The 26,823-nt window shown below is 38.5% G+C and overlaps 1 protein-coding gene across 1 annotated transcript in view; it reads left to right on the forward strand.

The window, feature by feature from the left end:
• Positions 1-643: 643 nt before the first annotated feature.
• LOC143270435 (vomeronasal type-2 receptor 116-like) overlaps positions 644-26,823 on the forward strand; it is a 37,668-nt gene continuing 11,488 nt past the window's right edge. Inside the window, exons 1-4 of the mRNA XM_076560362.1 lie at positions 644-864; positions 16,585-16,876; positions 18,149-18,961; positions 21,234-21,461. Of these exons, the coding sequence (XP_076416477.1) occupies positions 644-864; positions 16,585-16,876; positions 18,149-18,961; positions 21,234-21,461 (1,554 nt within the window). The remainder of the gene's footprint in view (positions 865-16,584; positions 16,877-18,148; positions 18,962-21,233; positions 21,462-26,823) is intronic.

Below are 26,823 nucleotides of genomic sequence, written 5' to 3' on the forward strand. Positions count from 1 at the left end.
TTCACTGTACTTCTGAATGGCAGACACTAGAAACTGACATCACCACTTCATCCTGTTGTGAAATCATTGTATGAAATATTACAAGTGCATGCTTTGTGGCGGCCAGCTATGGCTTTTTCTCAGTGTTTATAATTTTTATCTGTGTCTTCCAAAACAGCAATCTAAATCAAACAATCTGGATTGATGACCCACAATTCTGTCTCAGGCTATGGTACAATTGAGAAGTCACTGTGGACCATTATGAAATCATAGAGGTGGAGGAAGAAGGAAAGAAACAAACATGTTTTCCACCAGCATAGAGGATGCAGGTGCAGAGCCCCAGGACTAAGATTCCCCAGAGCACATGCATGCGAGGGGCATAGAAGCAAGAAAAGCCAGCACATTCAGGGCCACTCTAGTTACAGTTAGAGGAGAAGCTCAGCACTCTGTTTTCTGGACTTTGCTTATGTCTGTGCCCTTGTCTTGCATGAGAACAATAGACTATGTGCAGCCTGAGAGCCTGATGCAACATCAGGAACAGCTGCAGCATACAGAGTCTCCTCTAATACTGTTGAGGTCTGAGCCTGTTCCATGACCTAAGTCAATCATCTCCACAGCTCAATCTAGTTGCAGGGCATTGTCTCTGTGTGGTGCAGACCCAGACATGTCCCTTCCTTTGCTTTGTCTCTTCCTACTCCTGCAGTCTTTGTTTATATTAGGTGAAATGAATCATCAGAGTTGCTTTGATTACTGGAAGCCCAGCACCTACATGAAGGCTGACATAATCCTAGGGGCATTTGTTCCCATTTACATCACAATAATAGAAGGATTCAACAAAAGCCATAAATTTTTTGAGTTCAAACCGGATATATTTGATAATTTTCTGTAAGTATTTGTGTGACTGTGCTAAGGGTATTCTGGCTACATGACAGTGCATGCTCCTCTGTGCACATTTAATTCCTTTGAGTATAATGAACTGTATACACAGAAATGTGAAACTCATTTGCAAACTTTCCTCCTTCCTTATGCATCTTACAGACCTTTGATTTCCTCTTGTTTACTTTTCAGTCAGGTAGAGATCAAAGAAGAAAAGGAACTTTTATGTCTGTCCATTCAGTTAGTCCATGGACAATCTTATATTATTTTCACACAGTGACTTTTATGACAAGAAGAGGCTCCACCCTGTTCACAAATATTTCAGAATCCAAATGACTCTTCTTGTTGGAATGTCTGTTTCTTTCTATAGACCTGGAGAGATTCTGCTAAATTCCTATGTCTTTAGTACATATCTTAGCATCTCCTATCCCACGAAGTTCTTGCATTGGTCTCTTAAAATTATCTCTGATTTTGGACACTGTGGTCATGTTTATTACTTATAAATTCCTCATTGATATTTTAATGCAGTGTTCTGAAATCACATCTTTCAGGCTGTTTTGGTCACTTTCCCCTGTGTTTTTATTGGAGGGTTTTTGTTTTCCATTTCCAACATTTCTATCTGTCCTCTCCCCTGGAAGAATCTCAGTTTCCATTTAGGATTTGTCTTTCTTGGTACTGTGTCTTGATATATATTTAATTGCTGCTGTACTTGTCCCTCAGCCTTTGTTCTCCTCTATAGTGTTGCATCTTGGCTCAATGTCCTGTTGGTTTCACTTGCTTGTTTCTATCTTCTTTTAGGTCATTCATCTTTTTGCCCTTTGAACTACTGATCTGGCACTTGCTCTCTCAGTGTCTTTGAGTTTGTTTGTTGGTTTTTTATGATATTGTGGAGGAGTTATTTGGCCTTTCTTTTTCATATTTCCTATTGTTTTTTTTTTCAATTGTTGCTATCGTCAGTACCTTTGTTCATCTGAACATCAATTCTAGATTAAGATTGTCTTCTACTAAGAAATATCTTCTTGAAGGTGCAATCTATGCACTGCTCTGTGAGCAGGAAACAGTCTTCCATGCCTGTAGTCCTGCTAGTTGTGGTATTATGGAGTATGTGAAAAGAAAAATGCCAACATACATGCCTAATTCATTTAGCACTTGAAGTTCTCTTGGGAATTCTTTCACAGGATGGAAAGACTGTAGTTCAGTATCCCACCACAGCAGGAGGTGGAGGGAGTCCCCAGACCAGGAGAAGGAGAGAACCCATCCTCAGGGATAGGCAGTAGGGAGGAAAGCTGGAACTGTTTATTGACAGGAGCTCTTTTTGGGAGTCGGTTTAAATCTGTCATAGGTGGATCCAAGTCATGACTGCCTGAATCTTACATTAATTTTATTAAGTTTACTCACAGAGATAAAAGTTTTAGATATATTAGCATAACACTGTCTCTAATCTGTACTTAAATCCTCATTGTATAAATGAACAAAACCAGTGTTTGTATACAGCTGGGATAGACTTGTACTTTATAGACTTAGTAAAAAACTTGGGGACCCAAAGGATGGTTCTCAGTTACAAATGTGAATACTTTTTCCTCTGCAAGTTTTACACACAGGCACACACACACACACATGCACATGCACACGCACACGCACACACACACATATACCCCCCTACATATATGACATGGATATTTTTAGCACAATCAGTAGCACTTTTAAGTCTATGTTTAGTAAGCAATGAAAGGAAATTAAAAAATTTGGCCTATTAGTATAATAATAGCAGCTAGTGCTTTACCAAGGCTAGATTACTAGCTTGTCAGAACTCCACATACTACTATCATAAAACTGTGAAACTTAGAAATCTTTAAGTCTTATTTTCACATACCTTGAGTCACTTCCTCAGACCTTTGCAACTTGTGTGTACATAATATATCCCTTCCTATGACCCTCGAACTTACATCAACTTTAATCCTTTTTTTCTATCCAATCATTTACCAGAAGACATATATGGCTGATTAATGGGAAGAATGATTGAAAAGCAAGTTCCTTTAATACATGAATAGTAAAAAGTATTTTTATTGCTGAATAATAGCATGATAGCTTCAGTTTGGTTTTCATTTAAACCTAGTTTGTGAGGATATCTTTTTCAAATGAAGCCTGTCAACAAGATGACCCTGTCTGTGAGTCTGCATTTCTTCAGCAGATGACCTATTATTTTAAAAATAAACAGGACATAATTTTCACGTATTATATGGACTGACCATGCAGCTGCAGCCTTGTTGGGAGGAGTTGGTAGGTCTGCTTGCTTCTGCTAAACTTATAAAACAACAACTCATTAGCAGCACAATCAGAAATCAGAGAGACAAATTTGAGCAGGAAATATATATAATCAAAACTTCCCTTGTATCAGTTAAAATGACAGAGACTTACCTGATACCTAAGCATCCATCTGGAATCCTCCATAGTGATCTCTATGACTCTGATGGGAGCAGGGTTGTTACTGGTTAGAAGTCACACACGACACTATTAAAACGTTGGCTGTCACACAGGGAAGCATCTGCTTTCAAACTCCAGACTCATGTGGTCTAAGTGATGTTTCTGTTAAAGAGGAACTAGGGAAAACTGACCTACCTTGGCTGGGCAGAGTAGGGCATTCAACTCAACAGTGTCCACATTTTCGTGGGGACCTGGTGGTGAGTAAATTGTGTGCCAGGTATGAGCCCAGTTGTCCACATTAGCACAACTGAGGAAAGATCAAGGTGGAGTATGTTCTTCCATCATATTTATGAATAGTCTCAGAAGCTGATTCTAGAAGCTGGTATTTTTGTGTATCAGGGGAAGCTTTTTTTGTTAAATAGTCTACATTCCATATTCAGCAGATCTCTCTGAGCAGTGTGAGGGACATCATCTAATTTATTAACTATACCTGATTTTAAACAAACTTTACTTATTTTCAGTTACTTGCTTCATGCTTGTCCTTGATAGCATGAACAGAAGGCTATGGCTTGCCCCTCTGTAAATGAATTACATTCATTTATACTCAAATTACCAAAACCACAGTTCGGAACACAGTAAAAAGTTTGATCATTTATAAAGTGACTGACTGTTGCTTAGATTCTAATGGCTCCCTTGGTGGAGGGGGTGAGAAGGCACAGCATCATTGGCAGAGACACTAAGAGTCCATTGAAGGCAAATAACGAACTCCCTTATTCAATAACAGGGAAGCCCTTATATAACCTCTTCCCAGTGCCTAGTCTGTGTGGTGATCCCTCATTGGCTGCGCATGATCCGGAACTTAGACAGGGACTATTGCTAGGTTCTCAGGCAGACTGCATGATTAGGAACTCTGACAGTGACCAGGACCTCTGACAATGACTAGGAACTCTGATAGCTCCTGTTGCTAGGCCCTCAGGCAGACTCCAGGTTGGCTCTTAAGGAAGTATATTATGTGCATGCCTTGGCTACTGGTCTGAGCCAGTTTCCTTGACCCTATGGGCATTTCCTACTACAACTGACCATTAAGTTGCACGTCTTAATTATCTTCTACAATTTATACCAATTTCATAGTTTTTATAAGATTAGAGTCTTAAAATTTTGAATTGAAAATTTAATTGAAGATCCTTTAGGAACAAAGTAAAACCTTAAACCATAAATACAGTGCACATTGGACAGTTTTCACTTCTTTGTCAGAAATCAGATGTTCATAGGCATGTGGATTAATGTCAGGTCTTCAATTTGAATCTGTTGCTCCACATATTGGCTTTTATGCCAATACAAAGCTGTTTTTATTACTATAGCTCTATAGTAGAGCTTGAGGTCAGGGATGGTGATACCTCCAGAGGTTTCTTTATTGTACAGGTTTGTTTTAGCTGTCTTAGGTTTTTTGTTTTTCCATATGAAGTTAAGTATTGTTCTTTCCAAGTCTGTGAAGAATTGTGTTGGGATTTTGATGGAGACTACACTGAATTTGTAGATTGCTTCTGGTAAGATTGTCATTTTAACAATGTTAATCCTACCTATCCATGAGCATGGGATACTTTTCCATTTTCTGATATCTCCTTTAGTTTTTTTTCTTCAAAGCTTGAAGTTCTTCTGATACAGGTCTATCACTTGCTTAATTAGAGTTACCCCAAGATATTTTATACTATTTGTCGCTATTGTAGGTGATATTTCTCTGATTTATGTCTCAGCCCTTTTATCATTTGTATATAGGTGAGCTAATTGTTTTTTTTTTAGTTAATTTTGTATCTTTCTACTTTACTGAAGGATTTTATCAGCTGCAGAAGTTCCCTGGTAGAATTTGTGGGTTCACTTATGTATACTATCATATCATCCACAAGTAGTGAAAGTTTGACTTCTTCCTTTCCAATTTGTATTTCCTTGATCTCCTTTTTTTGTCTTATTGCTCTGGCTAGAACTTCAAGTACTATATTGAATAGATATAGGGAGAGTGGACAGCCTTGTCTTCTTCCTGATTTTAATAGAATTGCTTTGAGTTTCTCTCCATTTTAATTTCATGTTGGCTGTCAACTTGCTGCATCTTGCCCTTATTATGTGTAGGTATGTTCCTTGTATTCCTGATTTCTCCAAGACCTTTATCATGAGGAGGTGTTGGATTTTGTCAAAGGCTTTTTCAGCATCTAATGAGATGATCATGTGTTTTTTTTCTTTCAATTTGTTTATATGGTATATTTTGGAGCCCACTACGTATAGTGGGACACCTTGCACAGCCTTGATGCAGGGGGAGGGTCTTTGACCTGCTTCAACTGAATGTTCCAGGCTCTGCTGACTCCACATGGGAGGCCTGATCTTGGAGAAGAGAATGTGAGGTGGGTTGGAGTGGGAAGGCTGGGGGCGGGGCTGGGAGGAGAGATGAAGTGGGAGAACTGTGGTTGGTGTGTAAAATGAATGAAAACTTTCTTAATAAAAAATGCAGTCCAAAGTGAGACCAGGAACATTTCTTTTGTGAACATTTATAGTGTATTTTTACAAATATCGGTTTCTTATTTGACTTAGTTTATGTAAATAGCTAAAGATCAACAAAGTTAGAGAAGACAAAGAGGTATATGTCCACCTTCAAATCATTTTCTGCTGGTCTGGATAGACTTTAGGAATTTATAAATTTTATTTATCAAACATATTTTATCCATTAAAAACATGTTGTTCTTTATCTAGATTTTCTAGATGCCTAGTGTTGAAGAGAGTTAGCAAAGACATAACTGATTAGAAATACATCTCTAAGTCAGTTTCTGATAACGAAATAGACTATTATAACCTTAGGGAGTTATTTATTATTATTATTATTATTATTATTATTATTTATTTTTTATTAAGAATTTTTTTCATTCATTTTACCCACCAAAGATCCCCCTCTTCCCTCCTCATTTCCCGCCCCAGCTTTCCCTTCCCAAACCACCCTCCATTCCACCCCACAAGAATGCAAGGACTCCCATGGGGAGGCACATCCAGTAGAAGCAAGTCCAAGCCTTTCCCCCTGCCTCAAGGTTGCAGGAGGTATCCCATCATAGGTAGTAGGCTCCAAAAATCCTGCTCATTCATCAGGGTTGGATTCTGATCTTACTGCCAGGGGGCCCCCAAGCAGATCAAGCTACACAACTGTCTCACCATGCAGAGGGCCTAGTCCAGTCCCATGCAGGCTCCACAACCATTGATCCATCTTTCATGAGTTCCCACTAGTTTGGTTGTCTCTGCAGATTTCTCCATCATGATCCAGATTCACTTGCTAATAGAATCCCTCTTCTCTCTCTTTGACTCGACTCTAGGAGATCTGCCTGGTGCTTGGCTATGGATCTCTGCATCTGCTTCCATCAGTCATTGGAGAAAAGCTCTGTGATGACAGTTAGGGTATTCACCAGTCTGATCCCTGGGGTAAGCCAGTTCAGTACAGGCACCTGCTCTACTATTTCTAGTAGTCCAAGCTGGGGTCATCGTTGGGGATTCCTGGCAACTTTTCTAGCACCTGGGTTCTCTCTATCCCCATGATATCTTCCTCTATCATGTTATCTCTTTCATTGAATTCCCACTCCTTCCCTGTTCCAGCTCAACCATCCCATTCCATTATGTTCTCATCCCCTCTCTCCTACCCTCCATTGTTTACGCCCCATTCCCAGTTTACTCATGGAGATCTCATATATTTCCTCTTCCCAGGGTGATCCTTGGGTCTTCCCCAAGGATCCTCTTTGGGTCTTCCTTGTTAGCTAGCTTCTCTGGAGTTGTGGAATGTTGTCTGCTTATCCTTTTCTTTACATCTAGTATTCATTTATGAGTGGGTACATACCATGTTTGTCCTTCTGAGTTTGGTTACCTCATTCAGGATGATATTTTTTAGTTCCATCCATTTGCTTGCAAATTTCATGTTGTCATTGTTTTTCTGTGCTGAGTAGTCCTCTATTGTATAAATGTACCACATATTCTACATCCATTTTTCAGTTGAGGGGCATCTAGGTTGTTTCCAGTTTCTGGCTATTATGAATAATGCTGCAATAACATAGTTGAGCATGTGTCCTTGTGGGATGATCGAGCATTCCTTGGGTATATGCCCAAGAGTGGAATAGCTGGGTCTTGAGGAAGATTGACTCCTAATTTTCTGAAAAACTGCCATACTGATTTCCATAGTGGCTGTACAAGTTTGCACTCACACCAGCAGTGGAGGAGTGTTCCCTGTGCTACATATCTGCTCCATCATAAGTGGTCTGCAGTGCCTTTGATCTTAGCTATTCTGACAGGTGTAAGATGGTATCTCAGAGTCGTTTTGATTTGCATCTCTCTAATGACTAAGGATGCTGAGCAATTCCTTAAATGTTTAGCTCTATCTCCCATTTTTAATTGGATTGTTTGGTATTTTGATGTTTAGTTTCTTGAGTTCTTTATATATTTTGGAGATCATCCCTATGTCAGATTTGGGGTTGGTGAAGATCTTTCCCATTCTGTAGACTGTCATTTTTGTCTTATTTACTTTGTTCCTTGTCTTACAGAAGCTTCTCAGTTTCAGGAGGTCCCATTTATTAATTGTTGCCCTCAGGGTTTGTGCTACTGGTGTTACATTTAGGAAGTGGTCTCCTGTGCCAATGTGTTCAAGACTGCTTCTCACTTTCTCTTCTATCAGGTTCAGTGTAACTTGTTTTATATTGAGGTCTTTGATCTACTTGGACTTGAGTTTTGTGCATGGCGATAGATATGGATCTATGTGCAATCTTGTACATGTTGACATTCAGTTATGCCAGCACCATTTATTGAAGATGCTTTCTTTTTCCATTGTACAGTTTTGGCTTCTTTGTCAAAAATCATGTGTTCATAGGTATGCGTGTTAATGTCAGGGTCTTCAATTTGATTCCATTGGTCCACATGTCGGTTTTTATACTAATACCAACCTGTTTTTATTACTATAGCTCTATAGTAGAGCTTGATTTCAGGATGGTGATGCCTCCAGAGGTGGCTTTGCTGTATAGGATTCTTTTGGTTATCCTGTGTTTTTTGTTTTTCGAAATGAAGTTGAGTATTGTTCTTTCCAGGTTTGTGAAGAATTGAGTTGAGATGTTGTATAAGGATTGCATTGAACCTGTAGATTGCTTTTGTTAAGATTACCAATTTATATATGTTAATCCTAACAATCCTTGAGTGTGGGATATCTTTCCATTTTCTGATATCTTCTTCAATTTCTTTCTTCAGAGACTTAAAGTTCTTGTTGTATAGGTCTTTCACCTGCTTAGTTAGAGTTACCCCATGGCATTTTATGTTATTTGTGGCTATTGTAAAGGGAAATTTTTCTCTAATTTCTTTCTTTGCCCATTTATCATTTGTATATAGGGGGGCTACTGATGTTTTTGAGTTAATCTTGTATCCTGCCACATTACTGAAGGTTTATCAGCTATAGGAGTTCCCTAGTAGAATTTTTGGGTTCACTTATGTATACTATCATATCATCTGCAAATAGCGAAAGTTTGGCTTCTTCCCTCCCTCTTGTATCCCCTTGATCTCCTTTTGTTGTATTATTGCTCTGGCTAGAACTTCAAGTAGTATATTGAACAGATATTCAATTCCTGATTTTAGTGGAATCACTAAGCATTTCTCTCCATTTAATTTGATGTTGGCTGTTGGCTTGCTGTAAATTGCCTTTATTATGTGTAGGTATGTTCCTTGTATTCCTGATCTTTCCAAGACTTTTATCATGAAGAGGTGTTGGATTTTGTCAAAGGCCTCTTCAGCATCTAATGATATGATCATGTGTTTTTTCTTTCAGTTTTTTTATATTGTGTATTACATTGACAGACTTTCTTTTTTTAACTAGCTTTAAGTTTTTTTTAAACTAATGCAAAAAAACCCCCTAGCATCTGCAGATAGACATTGGCTAGTAGAACAACTGCTAAATTAAATCAATGTGTATATTATATCTATTTTTTCCATTTTTCTTTGTTAAAAAATTTCTACTTACTCTATACACCACCCACAGATCCCACCTCCTCCCTCTTCCCATCTCCCAGGCCACCCTCCCAAACTACCCCACATCCCCATGTCCCCCAGTCAAGGTCTCCCATGGGGAGTCAGCATAGCTCAGCCCACTGAGCCTAGGCAGGCTCAAGCCCCTTCCCACTGTACCAAAGCTGCTCAAAGCACCACACCACAGGCACCAGATTCCCAAAAGCTTGCCCATGCACAAGAGATGAATCCTAATCCTCCTGCCTGCATGCTCCCCAAACAGTTTGAGCCAAACAACTGTCTTCCATACCCAGAGGGCTTAGTCCAGGTCCGTGGGGGCATCACAGCCACTAGCCTATAGTTCATGAGCCTTCAGTAGTCTGGCCAGTCATCGCTACACTTCTTCCCATCATGATCATGATATTCCCTGCCTGCAGAATACCTCCTTTCTCTCAGTGATTGGATTCCCCGAGCTCAGCCTGGTGCCTGGCCATGGAGCTCTGCATCTGCCTCCATCAGTCACTGGACAAAAGCTCTATGATGATAGTTAGGGTATTCACTACACTGGTCACCAGAGTAGACCAGTCCAGACACCATCACCAGCAGTCCAAGGTGGTGACATTGACAGATTGTCATGTGTTGAACCATCTTTGCATCTTGGGATGAAGCCTACTTAATCATGGTGGATATTTTTTTGTTGTGTTCTTGGAGTCAGTTTGTCAGTATTTTATTGATTATTTTTGCATTAATGTTCATGAGGGAGATTGGTCTGTAACTCTCTTTCTTTGTTGCCTCTTTGTGTTGCTTGGGAATCAGAGTAAGTATAGCCTCATAATAGGCTATAGTTGGGTAATGTTCCTTCTGTTTCTATTGTGAGGAACAATTTGAAGAGTGTTGGCATTAAATGTTCTTTGAAAATCTGGTTGAATTTTGCATTGAAGCCATCTGGGCTGTGCTTTTTTTGTTTGGGAGAATTTTAATGGCTGTTTCTATTTCCTGAGTGGTTATTGGTCTATTTAAATTGTTTATCTGGTCTTGGTTTAACTTTGGTATGTGGTACCTAACCAGTAAATTGTCCATTTCTTTTAGATTTTCCAATTTTGTGGAGTACAGTTGTTTGAAGTACGACCTGATCAGTCTCCGGACTTCCTCGTTGTCTGTTGTTATGCCTCTCTTTTCATATCTGATTTTGTTAATTTGGATGCTCTCTCTCTCTCTGCTTTTTAGTTAGTTTGGATAAAGGTTTGTCTATCTTGTTGAGTTTCTCAAAGAACCAACTCTTTGTTTCCTTGATTCTTTGTATTGTTTATTTCTATTTTGATGGACAATAAAGGTGTTCAATCTCCTTAGGAACCAGTGAAACTAACATAAAAGCTTCTTTGTGATTTCATCTTACCAAAGAACATAAATTACAACAAATACTGTCCCTTATGTGGGTTAAGGGGACCAAAAACTGGTATAGGCCCCATGTAAATCAGTGTGGAGCCTTCCTGAAAATGTAGAAAGAGATCTACAACATTCCCTATGTTTATTAATCCTGGGCATATACCTAAAGGACTGTTTACCCTACTATAGAAATTTTTGATCACCCATGTTCATTGTTGGTCTATTCACAATAGCTAGAAATGGGAATAGCCTAGATGTCCATCAATTGATGAATGGATATTGAAACTGTGGTGCATATAAATAATTAGGTTTTATTCAGCTACAAAAAAAAACAGAATTATGAAATTTACATGTCATGAATGGAGCTAGTAATTACCATTCTGAATAGGGTAACCCAGACACAGGAAGACAAAACCAGATGCTTTCTCTCATATGCAGATCCTAATTTTGAATATTCATGTATCTCTACTTAACTGTTGTACCCATGAAAATCAGGGAACTAGTAAGGTGCAATGGAGAAGGGATTTCACTAGCAGAGGAATGGAGCACATGTGGTATGAACAGGGGAATGAAATACTGGAGCAGGAAGGATTAGGCAGTGAGTGCTGGGAGTGCAGATCAGCAGAGGGAGTGTGCAAAGGATTAGCAGTAAGACCTTGGTGTAGCTAGAGTTTTCCTGCCTTGCCCAGAGTCAGGACAAATCTTTGTCACCTGCCAGTCCCACAGCCACTCAGACCCAACCAAGTAAACACAGAGACTTATATTGCTTACAAACTGTATGGCCATGGCAGGCTTCTTGCTAACTGTTCTTATAGCTTAAATTAATCCATTTCCACAAATCTATACCCTGCCACGTGGCTCATGGCTTACCGGCATCTTTTCATTCTGCTTGTCAGGGTGGTGGCTGGCAGTGACTCCTTCTGTCTTCCTGTTCTTTTATTTCTCCTCTCTGTTAGTCCTGGCTATAATTCCTGCCTAGCCATGGGCCAATCAGTGTTTTATTTATTGACCAATCAGAGCAACTTGACATACAGACCATCCCACAGCACAGCCAAGTGCAGACCATCTCAGACACCTGCACTCAGGCTTGTGGTCCTAATCATCCTCTATATGGACTTGCTGGGTAAAGCCATGAGGAACCCAAGAACGGGCTCCCACAGTACATACAGCACATCCCACAGCACCTTGGAGAAAAATACATGGAAATGTACTGATATGGAGCATCCTAAAATACATACATATCTAAGGAATTTAAAAGGTGTTCTTCTCTAGGTACAGAATAGTGCTTCTCCCAGATAACATGGGCCATCAAACAAAAATCCCAGTGCTAGATATGTTTCAAGTTGTTTGTCAATGCTGTCAATACACACCCAAACATTACAAGCTATTTCTGTTGTTCGTGGTTACCCTCCAGAATTTGATGGTGTTTGCATACTTGAATTATAGTACTTGGAGAAATCAAGCTGCGGCTGACTTGAAAACTTTATTCCTACCTGCTAGAATCCATAGAGCTGAAAAGTTTTATGCACATTAATAAAAGAAAGCATAATCAACTCTCTAACCCACCGGTGATTTCTGAAACCTACAACTATGACTGGCAGGGGAAGATATGCACACTGGTGGCATATCTTTATAGTGGCATGAATATAACAAGGGCAACCCATAATATTCTTATTATATTTAAGTCCAGTTCCATTAGACAGATCTCATGCCTCACTCCCTTAACTGACCTAAGAATCTTGGCTAGTCATGCCATTAATCCAAAATGAGACCTAATATTATTACTATGCTAAATACACACTCACACACACACACACACATTTATAACCTGCTTCCTCAGTTCTTAGCTTTATATAGACACTTCAATGCATACTTCTTTCACATCTTTTCAGAGAAGCTTCATTTTTCAATAGCTGGTGTTATTACATAGACCTATAAGTGGTCACCAATCAGACAATAAGAAACTGCTCAGCTCTACATGGGACATGTTTCATGCAGTCTTTCCCAAAACCTCAGAGACCATGTCAGAAGACGGGTAGACTTTTCAAAGAGTCAAAAGTAGTGCATGATTTGGGGTGAAATTATTCCTTACATCACATGGTCATGGCACACATGAACCTACTGCACAGGACCTGCAGGAAAAGACATCAAACACATTAATGAGATAGAGGATCATGAATACCATTCTGCCTGAGGAGCCTTTGGCATTTGGTAGCTTCTGGGAATGAGAAGTACAGTTTTCTTTAGGGTGTAAACACTAAGAGGATCCCCATACTGCAGCAGAAGGCCTTACTACAATGTATATGCTGGTAATGCAGAGTGGACTCTATGGGGAATTACAGAGAATGCACTTGAATTTGGGTGGAGAAATTGTCAGGAAGGATAAGGAAGGAAAAAGTGGTAATGGGGGTGGTGTAGATTTGATGAACACATATGCTATGCATATAAGGTATTCTCAAGTAATTTAAGCATACATACTCTGCTAAATGGAGTGGAAAAAATTGAATCAAGTATAAAAATAAAGAAAAGAAGATGAGGATTAGCAGAAAGGAATCCCCCTGTCTTTAGTAATTTCAGACTGCCAGCTGAACATATGGAGGGAGGTCAGCTGACAGTGTGGACTCTTGTCTTTTTTTTTTTTTGGCTTATGTTGTTCTTGAGTCTTTTAGATAAGAGTATGATGTCCACCAGCCTGTGCTCATAGGCACCATTTTCCCACCTGGGACATCAGAGCTATGTAGCCACTTTGAGCTGTGAATTCTAGGGGCTGGCTACATTCTCTCTCTCGTTGGGGCCAACCCAACAATACTGCTCTGGTTACTGTTTAGCTGGAGGATGTCTCCTTGGTGACTTGAGACCGGGAAGCCACCACAGCATGAGATCATTACATGAGAACACTGACACTTGAAAACCTGTTCAGTATTAATCACCAGGCGAGAGGGCTGCTGTGTGGCTCTCTGACAACATCATGTCACAGTCTTGTCCTTCACTGCAATGACCAACAGGTTTGCAATTCTGTATTTTTTACTGAACTCATGGTCTCAGAGGTTTCATTCAAACCCCAGGATAACTCTGTGGTGAGAAGCCTGTTTTGTGGTTGCCCAGGACTGGGCTCTCTTTCTTATGCCCTTCCTGGAATAGCTTACCTGCTGCTTGGTTCCTTTGGTTGATAATTTTCCTGCAGTCCTGCTCTCTAACATACACGTTCTATACTTTCTTTCACTCGGGACATGAGGCAGATTAAATACAGTGCTCATAAAAATATCTCAGACAATATATTTTGATCTTTCTGCTCCCCAACATCTCAATATTTAAGATGCAATTCTATCATTTTTTCTTTGATTTTCTACCTCCAACTTTATCCTGTCCTCCCAGTCCCACTCTCTCTCAAATTAATTTTGTTTTATCATTTTAATGAAGAAGGATGCACATGCATATAGATACATAAGTACACAAATATAACCAACTGAACCAGTTGTTTCGTTTTGAGTATTGCTTTTGTGTCATAGGAAAATCCTCAGCCCTCAGATCAAACAGAAGAGACAATTCATTCTAGAACCAAATTTGAGTGACTCTGGCTGGTGAACACAGATTTGGCTGACCCCAGATTCCATGTTCCAAGGTGGGGGCAGTTTCATGAAGTTTTTGTAGTCAAATATAAGAAATTTGTAAATCAAAAGATTAGTGGAAACAACAGAGAGGAAGTCACGGGCAAGATGGGAAAACTTATCCCACAGGCCCAAGATGCTATGTGATGTTATTTTTAGCTTTTAGGTTGTTGGAAGTCACTTGTCTGATAAGTCAGTAGTTTTCAAAAGTATTTAATTAACTAGTTATAGGAGGTTAGCTCACCTGCAGACATGACCAAGAAAAGGCTGTTCAGGGTGCTACAGTTAGTCTCGAATAAGTTAATGAGTCTCTAGACCTACAACACTTCAACCTTCCATATCACAGAAGTTCTATTCAGTCAGTTTGCAGACACGGCTTTTTCCAGGGATTCTCATGTATGTATTTATAAACATGCATACAATTATACACATGTATGCATTTATACAACCTATGAATTTGGACACATGTATGCATTTATACACATGCTTATACTTGTACACATGTGTATTTATACACATGTATACATTTGTACATGTTTATGGTTTCTACACAAGTATGCATTTATAGAAATTCATACATTCATACTCAAGTATTCTTTTATATATACATGCGTTTATACAAATGTATTCCTTTATAAGCATGCACATACTATAGTATGCATATACTTGCATATATTTATACATATGTATGTATTTATAAACCTGCATGCATTTATATTCATGCATATATTTATATACACATATGCATTTTTACACATGAATACATTTATGCACATCTATGTATTTTTACAATATATACATTTATATACATGCACACATTTGTATACATGCATTAATTTATACACATGCATACATTTGTACACATAGATGCACTTATGCACACATATTCATTTCTACACATTCATACATTGATACACATGTATACATTTATACACAGGCACAATCTTTTACTGCTGAATATTTGGTATTGGATAATCCCTGGGGAAGAATAATTTCTCCCTCTCTCGATAGGTTTTGAACAACAGACTCTCTCTTAATATAGCATCTAGCCATAGACCTCAAATTAATACATTGTAAACTGCATTCCTCTTTCTGTCTTCAGGCCGCTAGGTAGATTCTACTTCAACAGAACCCAGGGGACTTGAGCCTCATGAATTCTCTTACTCGTTTCCAGTGGGACTAGCTAAGTTCCCATCTAACCCAGGTTTTGAAATAGCTCCTGGGACCACTCCCCAACCACCGAATAACATGTGTGAGACAGTTCAGCCCAACTTCCTGCTTCCAAAGATTCCTTTCTTCTCATTCTGAGCAACTTTCACTGCCTCCATTGATTTGGGAGCTTTTCTTCTTTTCATATTCTATTTCCACTTACTTCGAATCTTTCACTGGCTTACATAGGAGACTTGACTCATTCATGTAATCTGCAAGATTAGCGGAAATACTCTTTTCTTTCTTTATTAGTTTTTTGATTTTTGTTTTTTATTTTATGTCTATGAGTGTTTTCCCTACATGTCTATCTGTGTACCATGTTTGTGCATTCTGACTGAAGAGGCCAGAGGAGAACTCATAACTTCTTAAAACTGGTGTTGCACACTATTGTAACCCAAAGAGTACCTGCTTTGACCTGTTAGAGCACTCCCCAAGAACAGCAAGTGGTCTTAACCTCTCAGTCACTTCTCAAGCCCCAGAAGCACTTCCAAAAAGGTTTATTTATTTTTATGTCAGATGTTTAAGTGATTTCCTTATTGTATATGTGTGTATGCCACATGTGTGCCTGGGGCTCAAATATGCTAGAAGAGGAGCTCCTGGCTGGATCGACAAATGGTTCTGAGCCACCATGTAGGTTCTGGGAATTGTAGCAAGGTTTTTCTACAAGAGGAGGCAGAATGCCTAATGCCTAGCTCTCTGTCTATCTCCATAAGAAACACTTTAACACTAGGTGTGCATGCAAACAAAATTATTATACTTTTCAATAATGAGTATGAAATCAAATCATTACAAAATAAAAAGATATGAAGCTCTTATTCACAATCCTAGAGAAAACATTAATGACTCTTCCCTTGCCCAATGCTTCCATGAATAGAAACATCATAAGCACCATGTACTCAGCAGCCATAGGACACAGACAAGTGACACTAAATCCACACTATGCTCTACAAGAAACCAAGTACTGAGACTTCATGAGTCATTCCATGATGTTTCTTAGCTGTCAGGGGCTCATTCATACAAGCTTTATGTGTCAGGAAAGAAGTCAGGACTTAATGACCTCTAATGGCCTGACTGTGCACAACATTCTGCCCCTCCTGTTTAGAGAGAGATGGAAAAACTATCAATATTTGCTGACCTTCTACTTTGCCATAGAGGAGATTAATAAGGATGCCAACCTGCTACCCAATGTGACCTTGGGTTTCCACCTCTACAATGCCTTTAACTCCCACCGGAGAACCTTGGAGGGCCCTCTGATGTGGCTGTCTGGAAGGAGTGAGTTTATTCCTAACTACAAATGCAAAACTCAACACAATGCTCTTGGAATCATAGCGGGAAACAGGCCTGAATTTTCAGCTGCAATTGGAACCCTTTTGGAGCTCTACAAAGTTCCACAAGTAAGTTGGCAAAGTTTTGGTGTCCACAATCACATAGGGAATCTGACCAAAAGAAAATGGAGAAGTTGTCTATGTTTCCTGCTGGTGATTTCAATTGTAAGTGAAAGAATTACATGGATCCTGCTATGATCAACAGTGGAGTGTGATGAAAAACATGAGCAGTAAATATTGTGGATTTCTAAGAAGATCACTTAGTAATATTCATGATTCTATCTCCAGTCATTGGCAAGATGTACTGTGGCAGCTCCTAGCTGAGTGCTGTTCATAAGTCAAACATACAACCCAGATAACTAACTGCCCAAGCTGTGGTATAAATATCTTATAGTTAATCCTGTGTTCAAAGACTGACAGATAGAGGAATAGTAAGTTCAGGACATGTAAAAAAATCTGGGACAATCCTTGGGCCATAACAAATGAAAATGTTCCAAGGAATTTGTTTTCATCTTCTGGAAAGTCGATCTCAGAGTACCACTCACAGAGAATATCCCTTTGATACATCCCGACATTTAGTTCTTGCCAGGCACTACTGAGCAAAGCAACCATCAGTAGGCATCACTGCAAGTAGAGAAAATATTTGGTGAGTGCCTTACTCATGGATCATCAAAATTAGAAAATCAGACAGTGTAAAACTGATTATTATCACTCAGTGAAACAATTCATACATTTATTGTATCCTAAAGTAAGACAAAAATTATATACACAGTTATTTCCATTTATCTCAGAGATTTGCATTTTAAATTAGTTTCTCGGTAATGGTTTTGTCAAATCTAACATTTGGGAAGTATGATGCAACAATGCTTGGTGAAGTTCCCCCAGATATTCATGATTTGCTCTTTTCTAATGCAGGAAAGAAATCTGTGAAAAACATGTGTTATTTACATTTCCGAAGGCAGAGTTTGTAGGGAAGGTGATGTCCTGTGGTCAGAGTAAAGCACTTGGTAATGCTTCTGCAGTCTATCTCTACACCCCATACTCTGTTCCATTGTTACTGGAACAAGAGAAATCTTGATGCCTTTAAAATCTAACATGAACAGAATATTGTTCACTCACTTACTTCAGAACTCTTAGTAATTTTAGAGCCCATAGTTCTTGACAAAGACCATATTCCATCACACAGTGAGAGAGAAGCTAATATCACAGAAGACAGTCTCCTTACTAACATTCAGTTTCCTGATCCCCTTATGCGAATAATGAACTCACTTCCTCTCTACGGGTGAAGACACTAAATACCTAGAAACTCAGAATTACGTTTTTTTCTGTTTGCTTCTGCAGGTCACATATGGAACTTTTGATTCTGTGCTAAGTGAGAAAGATACATTCCCATCCCTTTACCAGATGTCTCCTAAAGACACAGCTCTAACCCAAGGGGTGACCTCTTTACTGTTGCACTTTGGCTGGAAGTGGGTAGGGCTCATCGTGTCTGATGATCTGAAAGGAAAGGAGTTCCTCTCTGACCTGAAAGCAGAGATGGTATCAAAAGATATCTGTGTGGCTTATACAGAAAAATTCCAGGCTAAATGGAATTATCAGTTAACATTTGAGGTTGGGTTGATGAACTTGATCCAACATACACAAGCAAATGTGCATGTATTCTATGGTGATACAGATGACTTAGGACTTTTCTTCATGAAAATTAAATTCATGAAAGCCAGAAGGAAGGTGTGGATCATGGCAAAGTCCCACTTTGTTTACTTAGAGTCTGCATTCAATAAGGTAAATGATTTGATGGACCTTTTAGAAGGAAGCTTTTCATTTTCAAAGAAGAGAGATATCCCTGGCTTCAACCACTTTCTAGAAGGTCTTACACCCTCCCAGTACCCAGGTGAACTTTACTTTAATAAATTCTGGATTGATACTTTTTATTGCTCACCTCCTCCTGTGCTATGTAAAATTCACAAACCCTGCCCACTGAATATATCTCTAAAGACAAAGCAAGGAAAAAATGTGATGGTCACGTCTGAGCCCAGTTTTTCCATATGGAATGCAGTGTATACGGTGGCCCACACCCTCCATAAAATGCTTCTGAGGACAACAGAAATGGGATCTCATGAAGACACAAACCACGAGAGGCTTCTCCCCTGGCAGGTAAGCCTATCTCAAAAGCAAGGGTAGCACTGGGAACTTATTCGTAGGTGAGTCACTGAAGTCAAACGTACAACACATTTTCATTTTATAGTAAAAATAGCCAGGCAGTGATGGCACCCGCCTTTATTCCCAGCATGTGGGAGGCAGAGGTAGGCGGATCTCTGTGAGTTCAAGGCCAGCCTGGTCTTCAAAGCGAGTTTGAGGACAGGTTCCAAAGCTACACAGAGAAACCCTGTCTCAAAAAAAAAAAAAAAAACCAAAACAATAAATAAATAAATAAAAAAATAAAAATAAAAATTAAAGTAAAATGGAAAGGGTTCTTTCACCATGGGTGTGTATATGTCTGTATTTATGGTTCATGATTTGGGCTACTGTAGCTTTGATTTCAAGACACTAAATTTGTACTTATTTCAACAAATGTTTTCCTTGTATGAGATGAAATTCTGTTAAGATATCCAAAATCAATTATTGTCAAAATTAACAAGTTCAATTATAAAAATTTACACAATTTCATGGAATATGTCTGATGCCATCAGATAGAGACATAGTCACCATATCTAACAGCAGCTATTTCACATAAAATATAATATATATTTAACCACCCAGACCATAGGGAGAAACTTTCATGGAAAATAAAAATAGGCTGCCATAACCTCAAAAGTAACTGAGAAAGAAATTGCTTTTTACAGATTATTTATTCTTAAATAAGATAAAATTAAGGAGAAACCAAAGACTGTGCTTCCATTATTAAATGTTAGAATACAGATGGTGCTCATGACCCTAGGCCATGTCTCCTTGTTATAGTTACATGTGTGTATGTTTGGGCTTAAACCATCCTCATATAAACTTAGGACTCATTTATAACTATGAGCCTGAATGTATAGTGTACTATGCAGTTTTTAGTATTATGGATAATAATAATATTTGACATAGACACTGACACTGTATGTGAACATGACATCCAGAGATGTGATATCAGGTAAGTTAGTGGGTCTCTTGTACAGATAACTGAATATCTAAAAAATGGTTCTTTATGAAACGAGTTGTCAATTAGTTAACACAATAATGAATCTCAAAACATGAATTATTAACCCATTGTATTAATTAAATACATAATAAAATCAAGCTGGAGGGATGGCTCAGCAGTTAGGGGCACTTGATGCTCCTGCAGAGGACCAGAGTTTGGTTGTTAGCACCAACAGGCAGCTCACAGTTGTCTGTAACTCCAGTTCTTAGGAATGTGACACACTCCTCTGCTCTCCTAAGGCATCAGGCATACAGTTTGTGCACATACATACACATAGGCAATACACAGAATTAAGAATAATATAAATCTAGGTACCAGAGATGGCTCTGAAGTCAAATGTAACTGCTGCTTTGACAAGATGCAGGTTCAGTTCCTAGTATCTACATAGCAGCTTACAAATGTCTGCAACTCCACTCCCACTGGATCCAGCACACTCTTCTGGTCTTAATGGGCACCAGGAATATGTGTAGTGCACATACATGTGTCCAGGAAGGAAATTCATACACAAAACAAAATAAATTAATATAAAAATATAAAGAAATCTTCTGAAAAATCTAGCTTAATCACAGAACATTTGGGTTTTAATTTTAACTCCAATATTGTTCTTATCAAAGTTGAAAGACAAAAATTGTGACCCAAACTAAATAAAGGATTGGAGGTAAGCAGTGTGTCTTTTTCCAATTTCCTGAAGTAGAAATGGCATACAAAATTTCTGCATATTAATATATATTCTCAAGAATTTGGAATTTTGCATAAACCCCTGCTAATATTATCAAGTCCAGATACTCTCTCTATCGACATGTGTACATATCTACCTACCTAACCATACACACACAGGTTCATGGTGTGCAATAAAGAAGGTAAATATATTAACACCTATAAACCCATAGACTAGTGTTGTTTCCATTTTGCTCCAGATTCACTCTGAAACCATCTATATTTTCTAATTGGAGACATTTTTCTTTTGCTGGGGAGAGAAACAGGGCCTTGTTTGCACTAAAACATGTCCCACCCTGAACTATGTTCCACCCCTTAGATAATATTTTTCTTTGTGTTCAGCTACGTCTACATTCATTTTATAGGGAGAAAAGTTCATCTCACTGGAACAAGTCGGGGAGACAATTGCTCATATGAAGCCTCTTCAAAAAGAAAGCCAGAGTAGGGAGAGAGAAAGAGGATTGCTCTTAGGGACCACAAGGAGAGATTTGTATGCACTACTCATACCCAATTGATGTCTCTCTCCAGCTTCATCCTTTTCTGAGAAAAATTCAATTTACAAATGCTGCTGGAGACCAAATATGCTTTGATGAGAACAAGAATCATGTGGAAAAGTATGATATACAAAATTTTATGGGACATACAAATCATTATTCATTCCTAGTTAAAGTAGGAGAGTTTGTCTCCAGGAGTCCACAAGATCAAGGCTTCTTCATCAATGAAGTTATGATCAAATGGCCAAGCAACTTCAATCAGGTCTGAATTTCAACATTTAATATGTAGACAAATATCTGCAAAGATTTATGAGAATTGATTGTGTGATGTCTCTTTGGAATTTTAAATTATTTTTATATTCTAATTTCTTAGCTTCTGTTGTGAGCTTGTGTGTGAATTCTCATGCATGTCACTGCCTGTGCCCGTTGAGGCCCCAGTCAGCACTGGTTACCTTCCTCAGTTTTTCTCCATTTTATTTTAAACATAGTCTCTCTCTGAATCCCTTGCTTTCTGATTTAGCTGTACTCAGCTGGACAGTGACACCCAGCTTGTCCCTCTGTCTCTATGACTGCCATATTGGGAATACAGTAATACAGTTCTAAACCTCATTTTTCTATACTTCCGTTCTGCATGATTGAATTCAGGACCTCATGCTTATATTGCAAATACATTAAGTATTGAGCCATCTCCTTAGTTCTGTTTGATATCTTCAATATAATAATGAATCAATCTTTTGATTTTGACATATATACACACATGACATATATTTTGATTTTGATATATATACACACATGTGCAAGTACATATACATATACACACAAGCACACATATATTGATGGATAATGTGGGAGATAGAAATAGTTTAAATTGAAATTCAATTTGGGTGTGTTCATTCATGCTGCAGTGAATGAATAAATCAGCATTCATGACTGTATATATGAGTGTGTGTTTCTGTGAGTATTCATATACATGCACACAATCATGTGTATACATATATACATTTTTTTACTTATATATGCTTTCTGATGCTTAATTTTCCCTCAATTTAAGACAACTCATACTCAAACATGCCCACAGGTTTTACAAAGAGGAAATAAATTACCAATGTTTATGCAATTTCTCATTATAACTGATGTTTGTGAGCTGCCTGGTTTATATACTGGGAGCTGAACTCAGGTTTCTCTGTGAGAGCAGCCTGCACTCTGAACTGCTGAGCTGGTTCTCCATGCCCATGTACCTATTAATATGTAGATATTTATGAAACAGACACTGACTTCCAATCATGGCAAGAAGCTTGTCTAAGGGAAGAACAGAATTATATCTTTGCAAACACAATTTCCAAAAATATTAATATTAAAGTTGTGTTAGAAATATAGTTTTCTTAATATAAATATATTTTCTTTCTTTCTTCTTTTTTATTATTCAGAAATTTTCTATTCATTTTACACACTAACCACAGATCCCCCTCTCCTCCCTCCTCTCACCCACAGCCTTCCCTCCCATCCCACCCCCCATTCCTGCCTCCTCCAAGGCAAACCCTCAAATGGGGAGTCAGAAGAGCCTGGCACATTCAGTAGAGACAGGTCCAAAGCCCTTCCCCTGCACCAAGGTTGTGTAAGGTGTCCCACCATAGGCACTGGGCTCCAAAAAGCCTGATCATGTACCAGGCATGGATCCTGATCCTACTGCCAGGGGTCCCCTTAAACAGTTCAAACTATTCAACCATCTCTCCTATGCAGAAGGCCTAGTGTGGTCCAGGGGGGCTCCACAGCTATTAATCCACAGTTCGTGAGTTCCCACTAGTTTAGTTTGGTTGTCTCTGTATGTTTTCCTGTGGTGATCTTGATGCTTCTTGCTCATAGAATCCCTCTTCTCTCTCATCAACTGAACTCCTAGAGCTTGGCCTGGTTCTTGGCTGTGGATCTCTGCATCTGCATCCATTAGTTACTGGATGAAGGCTCCCCAGTTTGTTCATGGAGATCTCATCTATTTTTCCTTCACAGGGTGATCCATGCATCCCTCTTAGGGTCCTCCTTATTAGCTAGCTTCTCTGGAGCTCTGGTTTGTAGTATGGTTATCCTTTGCTTTACATTTAGTATTCATTTATGAGGGAGTACATATCATGTTTGTCCTTCTGAGTCTGGGTTACCTCACTCAGGGTAATATTTTCCAGTTCCATCCATTTGCCTGCAAACCTTATAATGTAATTGATATTTACTGCTGTGTAGTATTCCATTATGTATATGTGCCACATTTTATTTATCCATTCTTCAGTTGAGGGGCATCTAGGTTATTTCCAGGTTCTGGCTATTATAAATAATGTTGCTATGAACATACTTGAGCATGTGTTCTTGTGGTATGATTGAGCATTCCTTGGGTACATGCCCAAGAGTGGTATAGCTGGGTCTTGAGGAAGATTGATTCCCAATTTTCTGAGAAACTGCTATACTGATTTCCACAGTGGTTATACAAGTGGCATTTCCACCAGCAGTGGAGGAATGTTCCCCTTGCTCCATATCCTCTCCAACACACGCTATTATCAGTGTTTTTGATCTTAGCCATTCTGACAGGTGTAAGATGGTTTTGATTTGCATTTCATTGATGAATAAGGATGTTGAACAATTCCTTAAATGTCTTTCATTCATTTGAGATACCTTGTCCTTTGCCCTACAAAACCTTTAAGTTTCAGGAGGTCCCATTTATTAATTGTTGCTCTCAGTGTCTGTGCTTCTGGTGTTATATTTAGGAAGTTTATTCCTATGCCAATGCATTCAAGACTACTTGCTGTGGGAAAATACCCTTGTACACTGGTTTAATAAAATGGTGATTGGCCAGTAACAAGGCAGGAAGTATAGGCAGAGTAAGCAGATGAGGAGAATTCTGGAAAGAGGAAGGGCTGAATCAGGAGTTGCCAGCCAGACACAAAGGAAGCAAGATGACAAGGCAGAACTGAGAAAAGGTACCAAGCCACATGGTTAAACATAGGTAAGAATTATAGGTTAATTTAAGTGTAAGAGCGAGTCAGTAATAAGCCTGAGCATAGGCTAAGCAGTTATAATTAATATAAGCCTCTGTGTGTCTACTTGGGGGACATGAGTGGGAGAGATTTGTCCCTATTGCCATTCAGTCAGGACACAGGAAAATTTCCAACAACAACTACTTCCTACTTTTTCTTGTATCAAGTTCAGTGTAACTGAATTTATGTTGAGGTCTTTGATGTACTTGGAATTGAATTTTATGCATGATGACAGATATGATCTATTTGTAATCTTCTATATGTTGACATCCAGTTATGCCAGCACCATTTGTTGAAGGTGCTTTCTTTTTTCCATTGTATAGTTTTGGTTTCTTTGTCCAAAATCAGATTTTTCATAGGTGTGTGGATTAACGTCAGGGTCTTCAATTGATTCTATTAATCCTCATGTCAATTTTTATGCCAGTACCAAGCTGTTTTTACTACTATGGCTCTATAGTTGAGCTTGAGGTCAGGGGTGGTGATTACTCCAGAGGTTTTGTACAGGTTTGTTTTAGCTGTCTTAAGTTTTTTGTTTTTCCATATGAAGTAAAGTATTGCACTTTGCAAGTCTGTGAAGAATTGTGTTGGGATTTTGATGGAGACTACACTGAATCTGCAGATTGCTTTTGGTAAGACTGTCATTTTAATTTTGTTAATCCTACCTATCCATTAGCATGGGATATCTTTCCATTTTCTGGTATCTCCTTCAGTTTCTTTCTTCAAAGGCTTAAAATTCTTGTGATACAGGTCTTTCACTTGCTTAATTAGAGTTACCCCAAGGTATTTTATAATATTTGTGGCTATTGAAGGGGATGTTTCTCTGATTTCTTTCTCAGCCCATTTATCATTTGTATATAGGAGAGCTAAATTTTTTTTAGTTAATCTTGTACCCTTCCACATTAATGAAAGTGTTTATCAACTGCAGAAGTTACCTGGTAGAATTTTTGGGTTCACTTGTGTATACTATCATATCATCCACAAATAGTGAAATTTTGACTTCTTCCTTTCCAATTAGTATTTCCTTGATCTCCTTTTTTTTGTCTTATTGCTCTGGCTAGAACTTCAAGTACTATATTGATAGATATAGGGAGAGTGGACAGCCTTGAATTCTTCCTGATTTTAGTAGAATTGCTTTGAGTTTCTCTTCATTTAATTTGATATTGGCTCTCAGCATGCTATAAATTGCCTTTATCATGTTTAGGTATGTTCCTTGTATTCCTGATCTCTCCAGGACCTTTATGGTGAATTGGTGTTAGATTTTGTAGAAGGCTTTTTGAGCATCTAATGAGATGATCCTGTGTTGTTTTTTTTAAATTTGTTTATATGATGGGTTGCATTGACAGATTTTCATATGTGGAACCATCTTTGCATCCCTGGGATGAAGACTTCTTGGTCATGGTAGATAACTTTTTTGATGTGTTCTTGGATTTAATTTTTCAATATTTTATTGAGTATTTTTTCATCAATGTTCATGAGGGTGATTGGTCTGTAATTTTCTTTCTTTGTTGCATCTTTGTGTGGTTGTGCTATCAGGCTAACTGTAGCCTCATAAAAGGAGCTTGGTAAGGTTCCTTTTGTTTCTATCATGTGGAACAATTTGAAGAGTATTGGTATTAAATGTTCTTTGAAAATCTGTTAGAATTCTCCACTGAAACCATCTTGTCCTGGGATTTTTTTTTTTTGGTTGGAACACTTTATTTTACAGATAGGATTTCTCTGTGTAGCTTTGGAGCCTGTCCTGAAATTCACTCTGTAGTCCAGGCTGGCCTCAAACTCACAGAGATCTGACTGCCTCTGCCTCCCAAATGTTGGGATTAAAGGCATGTGCCACCACACCCAGCTAGGTTGGGAGACTTTCAATGACTGTTTGTATATCCTTAGGGGTTATTGGGTTTTTAAATTGTTTGTCTGGTCTTGTTTTAACTATGATAGGCCTATCCAGAAAATTGTCCATTTCTTTTAGCTTTTTCAATTCTGTGGAGTACAAGTTTTTGAACTATGCCCTCGTGATTCTCTGGGTTTCCTCATTATCTGTTGTTATGTCTCTCTTTTCATTTTTGATTTTGTTAATTTGGATTCTCTCTCTCTCTCTCTCTCTCTCTCTCTCTCTCTCTCTGCCTTTTGGTTAGTCTGGATAAGGGTTTGTCTATCTTCTTGATTTTCTCAAAGAACCAACTCTGTTTCATTGACTCTTTGTATTGTTTTCTTTGTTTCTATTTTATTGATTTCAGCTCTCCAATTGATTATTTCCTGGCATCTATTCCTCCTGGGTGAGTTTGCTTCTTTTTGCTCTAGAGCTTTCAGGTATGGTGTTAAGTCACTAATATGAGATTTTTTCTATCTTTATGTGAGCATTTAGTGCTATGAATTTTCCTCTTAGCACTGCTTTAATGGTGTCCCATAAGTTTGGGTATGTAGTACATTCATTTTCATTGAATAGTAGGAAGTCTTTAATTTCTTTCCTATTTCTTCCTTGACCAGTGGTGATTCAGTTGGGCATTGTTCAGTTTCCATGAGATTGTAGGCTTTCTGTAATTTTTGTTGTTGTTGAAATCTAGCTTTAAGCCGTGGCAGTCTGATAAAATACCTGAGGTTATTCTAACTTTT

The sequence above is a fragment of the Peromyscus maniculatus genome, chromosome 23 (assembly GCF_049852395.1).
Source record: "Peromyscus maniculatus bairdii isolate BWxNUB_F1_BW_parent chromosome 23, HU_Pman_BW_mat_3.1, whole genome shotgun sequence".
NCBI classification, from domain to species: Eukaryota; Metazoa; Chordata; class Mammalia; order Rodentia; family Cricetidae; genus Peromyscus; species Peromyscus maniculatus.